General features: G+C 40.5%; 3 protein-coding genes across 3 annotated transcripts in view; 1 reads left to right on the forward strand and 2 right to left on the reverse strand.

Moving 5' to 3' along the window:
* The window catches only part of LOC125211767 (peptidyl-prolyl cis-trans isomerase CYP20-1-like), a 3239-nt gene extending 741 nt beyond the window's left edge, over positions 1 to 2498 (reverse strand). Inside the window, exons 1-6 of the mRNA XM_048111687.1 lie at positions 2339 to 2498; positions 1887 to 1965; positions 956 to 1003; positions 848 to 871; positions 440 to 622; positions 272 to 347 (exon numbers count right to left, since the gene is read on the reverse strand). Of these exons, the coding sequence (XP_047967644.1) occupies positions 272 to 347; positions 440 to 622; positions 848 to 871; positions 956 to 1003; positions 1887 to 1965; positions 2339 to 2407 (479 nt within the window). The 5' untranslated portion in view covers positions 2408 to 2498. The remainder of the gene's footprint in view (positions 1 to 271; positions 348 to 439; positions 623 to 847; positions 872 to 955; positions 1004 to 1886; positions 1966 to 2338) is intronic.
* A 521-nt stretch (positions 2499 to 3019) lies between these two features.
* LOC125211766 (phosphoinositide phospholipase C 4-like) lies at positions 3020 to 8099 on the reverse strand. The gene is made up of 9 exons (XM_048111686.1): positions 7472 to 8099; positions 5849 to 6045; positions 5082 to 5217; positions 4756 to 4998; positions 4425 to 4654; positions 4228 to 4345; positions 3948 to 4091; positions 3795 to 3881; positions 3020 to 3648 (listed from the first exon to the last, which is right to left on the reverse strand). The coding sequence occupies exons 1-9, from the start codon at positions 7793 to 7795 to the stop codon at positions 3349 to 3351; spliced, it is 1779 nt and encodes a 592-aa protein (XP_047967643.1). The 5' UTR covers positions 7796 to 8099; the 3' UTR covers positions 3020 to 3348.
* Positions 8100 to 8813: 714 nt separating this feature from the next.
* LOC125209791 lies at positions 8814 to 10103 on the forward strand. The gene is made up of 4 exons (XM_048109372.1): positions 8814 to 8871; positions 9111 to 9349; positions 9695 to 9825; positions 9914 to 10103. The coding sequence occupies exons 1-4, from the start codon at positions 8814 to 8816 to the stop codon at positions 10101 to 10103; spliced, it is 618 nt and encodes a 205-aa protein (XP_047965329.1).
* Positions 10104 to 10390: the final 287 nt, after the last annotated feature.

The raw sequence follows: 10390 nt of genomic DNA on the forward strand, positions 1-10390 counted from the left end.
TTTAAGGAAGAAGATAAAGAGTCGCATAAATTTGATTTATTTAAGGAAGAAGATGAATAGTCACTTAAATGTAAACCCTAAACGACCCGCTCGCCCCGGCCGACCCGTTCGCCCCGACTCGCCCCGGCGCCCCAACCTCGACTCACGGATTTCGTTCGGCTCCACCGAATCGGGGGCGAGTTTCTCTCGGCTTGATCGCCCCGCGCCCCGAGCGCAGTCCGGGCAAATATTTGATAACACTAGTTTACCCTACTGGATATGAATAGCTTACCAGCTGGTTGTAACAGTAGTGATGAAGAACTGGGAACCATTAGTGTCAGAGCCAGCGTTTGCCATCGAGAGGAGTCCTGTAAAGTACGCAGATGATGAAGTTATGGAGATAATGATGAGTTCAACTTTCATCATCAATTATATCAGCGAAATAGTAGCAGGTATATACCAGGTCCTGTGTGTTTGATCTTGAAGTTTTCATCAGCGAATTTCTCCCCGTAGATTGATTCCCCACCTCTTCCATCGCCTAGAGTAAAGTCACCTCCTTGAAGCATGAAGCTGGGTATAATCCTGTGGAATGCACTTCCCTTGTAATGCAGAGGCTTCCCGTGTTTTCCAACCCCTTTCTCACCTGAATTTACAGAAAGTATTGAGCAACTCTTTTCGAAAATGGCTTAAAGATAGAAGTTCTTTAAGATAACTAGAGCATAATAAATAGGAGTAACTCCTATGCATAAGATACTATGCGAATTATGAAGCTATTCAACCAAAAAAGCAAATCAACCGGGGCTTTAATGATCATCCAGTTGAGACATCGGCATGGTAGAAACAAGAAAAAGAAGAATAAGTGTTGTACCTGTGCACAGAGCTCTAAAATTTTCTGCATGAGAAACACAACGAAAAGTCAGTTATATAAGTACTGAAGATAGCTCAGGATGCATTAATCCCAGAAAGCTAATCATACCTGCCGTCTTCGGAACAGTTTTCCCAAAGAGACCCATAGTGATGCGTCCTAAGAATATGCATCCGTATTAGTCAAGGCAACGGTAAAAGTGAAAACACAAACATTACATATATGGGTGTCTGTATCAGAATCAAACTAATCCTACTTGATATCTACTAGCATACATCATGCATGGGTGGTGCAGTGATGAATTGACTTATAGGGCAGTTGGCAGTTTGGTGCAAATGAAAATGAATGAATATGATGAATGAGTGAGGACATGATGAGTGTTGGTAATATGGGAGAATGATCCCCATCAACGAGTAAGAAACTTTCTTACATTCCCATTCCCATTCTTACAAACTAAAATTGTTTTCTACCGTAGTTTCTGTATCGCAATCACAGACAGACTTCACTACCAACCTGGAACAAAATCCTAAATACAGCCAAACTCACTCATTCCCTACTCTTCTACCACTCCCGTAAATCAGATTATTAACCAATACTTCCAACTTCCTAAGCACTTGTCTTCCTAAGCTATATCTTTTCTTTTCTGAATCATAGCACTGCCCTATTCTTACTTTCTAGGTTGTCTCCCTAAACAATGTTCTCCATTTTATATCCTCGTCAGTGCAAAGGCAATAGATGCAAAAATAACTGTAGAGCAATGCGAATCACTTCAACTGCTCTTGATACATTCCCTAGTTTATTCTGCCTGGTTAATCAAAGTAGTAGTACATAATATAGCACAATCACACAGTGCACATCTAGCACGATGTTTTACAAAACTATTATGTGAAGCGGTTCTGCACAAAATAGATTTGAACCTCAAGTGCACATTACCATAGAACTAGAGCAAACCAGTACACGATGGCTTGCAGAAAATACAAGACGAAACTCTACTTCACAAACTAGATCTAATATGCATAAATATTATAAAACTAGAGCATACCAGCTGGTTTTCCATCAATCTCAACATCAAAGTAAACCTTATGAGTCACTTCTTTCAAATTTTCCTTCGATTTCTTCGCCTGCAGGAGAAAGCAATAACAATGCCCATTAAACGCAGCAAAGTAACATAACGATATCGAAGAAGACACTACCACCGATATCTCATTAACACAATATCTACGGAACTCAAGATCTCCAACTGCAAGATCAGTAATGATATACACACTGATTTCAAAGAACAAAAGTTTTCCCCCAAATTCAAATTCATGCTCATAGCAGTCAAAATAGAAGGATTCTACATAAAATCAGCCGGCGACTGGTATCGAAATGAAGAATTAAAGTAACAAAAGCAAAGGATTTCACTAGGAATCAAACTGAAATGCAAATCATTTACTACTACAAAAGACAAAACAAGAGCGAAAGGGGAAAAAAAGAAATAGATTGAAGAATAACCTGTGTAAAAGCGAAGCTGAGACAGATTAGCAGAGTGAAGAGGAGATATAATCTCTGATTTGTCGCCATTTCTGTTCCGATCGAGGATTTGCTCAGCTTCAGTCACCGAGCAGAGAAGTGAGAACTGATGATTAAATGTAGTAGTAGGTCGGCAATGGCGTAACTACACGTTCTATATTCGCGTCATATGATGGGATTTCTGCCAATGGCGTAACAACACGTGTGCTTATTCTTGTGTAACCTCAAATTTGTTTTTTTCTTTAATTGTTAAATTTGGAGAAGATAAATTTAATTATTTTTGGCTGAATGAAAATTTTGATTATTTTAAAAAAAATTGCTATTTACATAATTGGCGCATTTGTGAAATTTGATAATTTTAAATATATAAATAATGTATGATATTAATAACATTAATTGGCGAATTCTGCTCTTAATCAGAAAAAATATTTATTTAATTAATTTCTTTATTGTAATTACTTTTTATATTATATACTATAATAATGAATATTCCGATGAAAAGGCCATCCATGTGGATAGTCTATGTTGATTTAGTATGAAGTAACTTTATTAAACATGCTTAAATAATGTAACTTTTTCAATCTAATTTCGAATAATTCGAACTTATTTATTACTCCCAACCCAATAAAATCAAAGTCAACACACAAACATAAAACCACACTATTTGCTTGCAACTACATTTAGATTATAAGCCAATATGATGTTGCTTTAAAAATTAAATTAAATAAAAACTGGATATCACTTTATTCTCACTCAAAACACTCCAACTGCAGGCCTCCTTACAAACAGAAGTAAAACTACAAAACAGTAGCTCTGACACTCGCCAACGGAGGCAGATTCCACCGTTAACTTCCTCCATGAAACTCTTGAAACTGGGGGCACGGTGGGCCCTCCTCAACGACGGGGTTCGTCCCATTGTTTTCTTATACCGAGATAATGAAGCCTGCTAGAACAAATGAACATGACTCCTAAGGTGGTCTGCATCTTGATAATCATGAGATGTCGAACCGCATCAGAAGGCGGACGGATTTCAGCTTCTCGCGCTCGCCTCTCCGGTCACAGAGAGGCACGGACCGTATGCCGGGCCTGAGCTCTGCGACCGGAAGACAGGTTTGGCCGGCAAAGTCATCCTTCTCGGACATATCATACTCATGCACTTCGATTCTTAGCAGAGCTAGCTCAGGAACAGTGAGAGGGAATGTGAATTCCTCTTCCCAAACAGGGCTCCAGTTGTCCTCTATCGTCTTCGTCTTCTTCATCATCTCATCAGCCGGTGCACCGGCTATGCCAACCTGTGTCGTATGGAAATTCAGTATTTTTGAAAAATCAAGATCTAATGCCCGAATGTTGGCATTCATGTTTTATAGTACAAAACTTTTCCAGGATGGAGATGATAAAGCAGCGAAACAATCCAATAGATCGGGACTAGTTGGCTTACCCTCACATAGAAGTCGGGTGGCGAATATGAATCAAAGTGAGTTTGTTTAAAGTCCAAATGCCAGCCATCCCCCATGTATACTTTCACCTGTTACGAAGCATTGTTAGATGAGAATAGTGGAAAGAAGCACACGGTACATGAGTCGAGGCATGCCTTTAAGGTTTTCTTGACGGGGGCCTTCGCTTTAGGATCAAAAACCTCGTTAGCGTTCATCAATATATCAGGTTTTTTCACAAAACCACAGCCTCCATTGGCCCTGAACATTCCTTGCATCAACCAAAGTGATCTTCCATATCCCTGCACAGCAATTAGTAGAACGTGAAGCAGCAAATACGACCATTTCTTGAACTTGTGATAACGTTTCATAGATCCATTTCTGATTATGATCCAGACATCAAGGTGTAGAAGTTTCAAGATAAAGTTGTGGTCGAACCTGCATATTAAATGCAATCATTTGAGCTCCATGCAACCAACCAACTTGAGGCTTGTAATTCGACGAGTTGAATCTAGTTCCCTTAGGATAGACTCTCAGAATATTCCTCTGTGTAAACCTAATGTAAGAAACATTAAGACTATGAACACAAATCTACCACTGTTAGGGCGTAGCGTCACAGTTAGATAGGTAAACACCTGACAATGTCTGTCCCATAAGATTCAGCAGCCTTTTCGAGAGCTTGCTCACTAACACTTAAGCGCCTCACTTTATCAGCCTCTACTTTTAGTGATTCCTTCATCCCTCCTCTTGGTTTCCCAGCGTGGATAGCTATAAGGCGTTTATATTCAGGTGCTTCACGAAATCCAGGATCACAATCGTCGTCATCCTCATTGTTAGGATTCAGGTCTGTCATTCCATTGTCCATCTGCATTGAAGATATATTTATAAATTATTCCACGCGTAAGTACAGTTTTTCAATTGTAAAGAATAAAACAAGGAAATGAAAAACAACAGTTTCCTACCTACCTTATCTTCTTCTTCTTCTTCTTGTTCGGCCGTGAGGCACGAAGGCTCGCTTCCCCACACATCATCCTCAGAATCTTTTCTCCTAAGTGATTCACCACCCTTAAGGTTCTGAGCTTCAAGGTACTCCTTAGGAGGTTTTGTGGAAATAATAATGCGATGTTTCAACTCTTCTGGTGACGGAAATTCTTTTAAGCAGTCTGACTCTGGGCAGAAAAGCATTTTTCCAAATACTTGGGAGAGCATCTAAGGAGAATCACATAGAACACTTAAAGATATCCTTGAGTGAATGTACATAAATTAAAAAAATTCCAATGTTCGTTATTTACCTGAGCAACTTTAGCTTGCAGGTCACGCGTAAGGTGATCCTCCAATGTTATTATGACAGGGTAGGGAGAAGCAGAAAAGGCATGCTCTTTTATCGACTTTAGACACTTTAAGAGGTCCACAGGTGCTGTCACGGTTCTATATTGACAATAGAGTAACCAATCAGCAGAACATAAAGGATATACCGATACAGTTAAAAGTAGGCACTCAAGTGGACAGCAAGATGCTTGTTTTCTCCTAGCTCATATTACATAGCTCGTCTACAGTTATTGATCCCGTATCATGTTTCAACCTTTTTATTGGTGCAATGGTGCTGGAAGTATACTAACGGGTTATTGAGTCCTATATGGTGCAACTCATTCTCTTTCCTATTCTATACTGACATGTTCATTCGCCTAAAACATATTGATCAACAGAAACACTCTCAAACTCGACTTGTTGATCATCAAAAACTCAAGGTCAGATAAACTCGTGATTTACTTATTAAAGCTTGCAGTTCTTCTTTAACTAGTCATGCTCAAACACAATTTTAAGCATAATTCAAGAAAAGTGAATATGGGTTTTTGATTTAATATGAACCCTGACCTCATTTTGGTGATAAAACTACAAAATGGATGCCTTTACCCTTCCTTAGTTTCGTTTTGTTTAGTTTTATCCTGTTCTTTTGCATATGTTGCACTGCTCTAGATTAATGAACTAATCAATTTAACAAGAAATCAACAGGAATGATACTAAAAGACCAGACGAGCAGAGCCTTGAGAAACTATACCTTCCATGAAGAACATGCACGTCATCCTTTGAAGAGTTTGGCCATATATCGAGCTCTATCACCCTCACTCCCTTCTGCAGCGCCTTTATAACAGGCACGTCACTGCAGTCACTTGTGAGCTGGTTCCCAGTGAGGTAAGAGTTATGACCGGTGAATATGAAAAAGTGAGACAGCGGAGCTGTCATGTCTTGGTGCACCTGCAGCCCAAAAATCGACTTTTAATTGTGAAATGCACACAAAATAAACTTAGGGAATAACTCAGAACACCTGCATCTAAAGCACTACAGATTAGAGTGGTTCGAAGCATTATGGAACAAGTAGCAAAAAACAAAAGAAACAGCCTAACTATTCAACTATTCATAGCTGCAGGAGAGGCCCCCATTCATGCTCATCACATGTCCAAACATGTATTACACATAACTACAAAACATAATAGTGAAAGCCACAGCAGATGCATCAGTCAAGAAAAGGAGACAAATTTGCTAAATCATATCAACAGCTATCCCCTCAAGCATCAAATTAAATCCATAATTCACGAAACTATTTCGGTCTCGAGATCCAAAACCTTGTTGTTTATGCATCAAAAGACAATAATTTTGATAAATGATCTCCATTAAGCAGATCATCTCAGTGTTACCAAGAATATGGATCAAAATTAAAAATGCAGCCGTTTTTGCCAAAATCTACTATAAACATTGAGATCAATCATTGAACTTTTCTGTTTTAAAATTTCAACAAAATACACACACATACATATATATGAAACAAGTAGCACGAAATCAAAAGAAACAGCCTAAGAATTCAACTATTCATATCTGCAGCAGAGGCCCTCGTGCTCATCACATGTCCAAACATGTACTATACATAACTACAAAACATAATAGTGCAAGCCACATTAGATACATCTGTCAAGAAAAAGGAGACAAAATTGCTAAATCATATCAACAATTATCGTCGCAAGCATCAAAATAAATCCATAATTCAGTAAATCCACAAAACTATTTCGGTCTCAAGATCCAAAACCTTGTTGTTTATGCATCAAAAGACAATATTTTGATAAACGATCTCCATTAGGCCGATTATCTCAATGTTACCATGGATATGAATTAAAATTAGCAGATCATCACATGTCCAAACATGTGTATTACACATAACTACAATACATAATAGTGAAAGCCACATTAGATACATCTGTCAAGAAAAAGGAGACAAATTTGCTAAATCATATCAACAGCTATTCCTCTCAAGCATCAAATTAAATCCACGAAACTATTTCGGTCTCAATATCCAAATCCTTGTTGTTTATGCATCAAATAACAATAATTTTAAGCAATGATCTCGATTAGGAAGATTATCTCAAGGTTACCACGAATATGAATCAAAATTAAAAACACAGCCGTTTTTGCCAAAATCAACTGTAAAAAATGAGATTGATTATTCAACTATTCTGTTTTAAATTCCAACAAAATACAAAATACACACATACATACGTACACTCAAATCACACACTGGCAGCAGGTTTCCAACTTCTAATCAATGTTTCTAACTAATTAGCCACAAAAACAATGAAAATCAAACAACTAGATCGGAAAAAATCAAATCAAATCAAATCAAACCGAATACCTTGCTGTTCATCGGGGGATTGAGGTCGGCGGAGAAGAGGTAGTGGTGGAAGTCCTCGAGCGTGAGCGCGTGGCGCGTGAACTTCGCAATGTGGTGGCGCTTCTGGAGGATCTGCTGCACGATGTTCTCCGCCGCCGCGGCGGTGGCGTCGTCGCCCTCCGCCTCGCCCTGGACCTCCACCAGGAACCTCCGCAGCTGCTCCACCGACATCTGAGCCCCGCCGTCGGCGTACTTCAGGAACGCCTCCTTGACGTCCGCCGGCGGCTCCGCCTCCGTCACGCGGAACTTCCGCGTGAAGCACATACACACTCTGTAACTCCCCATTCTCCCTCTCTCTCTCTCTAGATTCGGTAGATGGAGAGGAAGACTACAATTTGTTGGAGCTGCTCTGTTCAGCGTCAATGGTTGACTAAGACAATAATTATACTGCGCTGTCGCGTTTCACATCTGTCGCCTTTACTTTAATCATCGAGGCTCATCACTGTCTCCACTTCATTAAATTAGTATGAAAGGGAAGCTTTAATCATTGTTTAACGCCATTTTGTGTCAACAAATTCAGCAGAGAAGAGGGATTCCGCCATGAAATGGGAAAATGAAAAGCTTGGAACTCGACCGTTTTTCAGTTCCTTTTTTTTTTTTTTTTTGCGCTTATTATTAAAAAAAATTGTGAATAAGAGTCCGTTTTTTAATTTCCAAAATAGCAATAATAGAAGTATTAAAATTAAATTTAAATTTGAATAAAATAATAATTCAAAATTAATTCATATGCTCATTATGTCATGGTAAAATTTATACTCCCGCTAGTAAAAGTTATAATTAAACAGTTTAGAAAGCAAAAATGTCTACGAAAGGTAAATAGGCAAAATAATGAAGAAAACAAAAATCGCAAATAAAAATAAATGTACAGTATAGGCTATAGCATTTTTGCCCAAATAAACGAGGTATATAAATTAAAGCTGATGTCTCCTTTGCCCAAAGAACGCCAAACCATTTAGTTAGTGCATGTTCAAAATAAATTGATAAACGTTACATTAACTAAAATTCCAAAAAATAAAAATTATGGGTATTGGTGCCTAGAGCATTTCCAACGGCGGACGTCGGGGTAGGACGTCACGAGTGTCCGCCGCTGTGAACGAAATGGTAGGACACGCCCGTCCCATTTGTCCGTCGGATGGGCTCGGACATCCGCCCGACGTCCGACCGGACGGACGTCCAATTAAATTTGTTATTTTTTTATTTAAAAAAAAAAAATTATAAATACGGCTCGTTGAACTTCATTTCATTCACACCGCTTGTGTAGACAAGTTTCTCTCTCTAAACTCTATTTTCAAGTATATCTAAAATGGCTAATGGTCGTGCAGGTGGTAGTGGCGGGGGCGCTAGTGATAGTGATAGTGATGGTGATAATGAACTGGATCTCGCTGTGGAAGGGGCAATTGATCAATTGCTACGGCGGCGGCGGCAGGCGGCGGTACCTCGGCCCATCCATCGCCGACGTCATGTACCCCGGGACCACATTGATGCACATCTTCGGTTGTATCAGGACTACTTCGCTCCGCAGCCGTGTTTTGGGATGCCTTATTCCGGCGATGTTTTAGGATGCATCGCCCGCTGTTTATGCATATCGTGAGTGCTTTAGGGAGAAGATATGAGTATTTCAGGATCAGAGAAGATGCGGCTGGCAAACCCGGACACACGCCCTTACAGAAGTGCACTGCCGCAATCAAGCAACTGGCGTACGGAGGCCCAGCCGACATGTTTGACGAGTACCTCCACATTGGCAAGTCGTCAGCCGTCGAGTGTCTGCAGAATTTTTGCGCGGGCGTTAGAGCGATATTCGGGGATCGCTATCTTCGGACTGCTGATAAATATGCACGGGTAGGTGCACGGGTTCCCTGGGATGTTGGGCAGCATAGATTGTATGCATTGGGAGTGGAAGAACTGCCCCGCCGCCTGGAAAGGGATCCACACTTCCGGCTTCAAAGCCAAGCATCCCACGATGATCCTTGAATTGTAGCTGACTACCGACTGTGGATATGGCATACTTATTTTGGAGTCGCCGGGTCGAACAACGACCTCAACGTCCTCCAATCGTCGCCCCTGTTCAACGACCAGTGCAATGTCATTGGTCCCGCCATCGGTTTCGTCGCCAACGGCAACCAGCACAATATGGGATACTATTTGGCGGATGGGATATACCCAAACTGGCCCGTCTTTGTGAAGACGATCATGCATGCGATCGGACCAAAGAAGTCCTACTTTGCGAGCCGTCAGGAGGCAGCGCGCAAGGATGTTGAGCAGACATTTGGTGTGCTCCAGAGTCGATGGACGATGAAGGGTCCTTCACGGATGTGGTATATTCCCAACATCGGCGACATCATGTACGCATGTATCATTTTGCACAACATAATTGTCGAAAGTGAAGGTGACGAACTGACCCAGTGGACCAACGAAAGATGATACGGGTGTCGGTCCAAGCCACGGCGTGGCCAGCGCGAATGTGAACATGGGGGTACCTCATGGAAAGGTTGAGTGGTTACGCGCATTTGCCGACATGCGGCAAAGAGATGCTCATATTCGACTTCAAAAGGATATCATTGAAGAGGTTTGGACGCGGAGGGGTGAACGTTGATGTGGTTGCTTTTTTTTTATTGACTATGTAATTTTTTTTTTTCCGAATAATGTATGTTTTTTTAATGAAATATTCGCGTTTCCCCGTTCGTATTCGTGTCGAAATTTTAATTCCATAAATTGAATAATTGTGAATTTAATTTTATTGCGGGAAGTCCTAGTGGAAAGTCTTAGTGCAGGGGAAATCCTAGTGATGTGGCAATAGAATGGGAAGTTCTAGTGATAACGTGGCAGAAAGTTATTGTGGGAAGTACTAGTGAAAGTCCTAGTGGGAAGGGCGCCACCGGA

This window comes from Salvia hispanica, chromosome 3 (assembly GCF_023119035.1).
Source record: "Salvia hispanica cultivar TCC Black 2014 chromosome 3, UniMelb_Shisp_WGS_1.0, whole genome shotgun sequence".
Classification (NCBI taxonomy): domain Eukaryota; kingdom Viridiplantae; phylum Streptophyta; class Magnoliopsida; order Lamiales; family Lamiaceae; genus Salvia; species Salvia hispanica.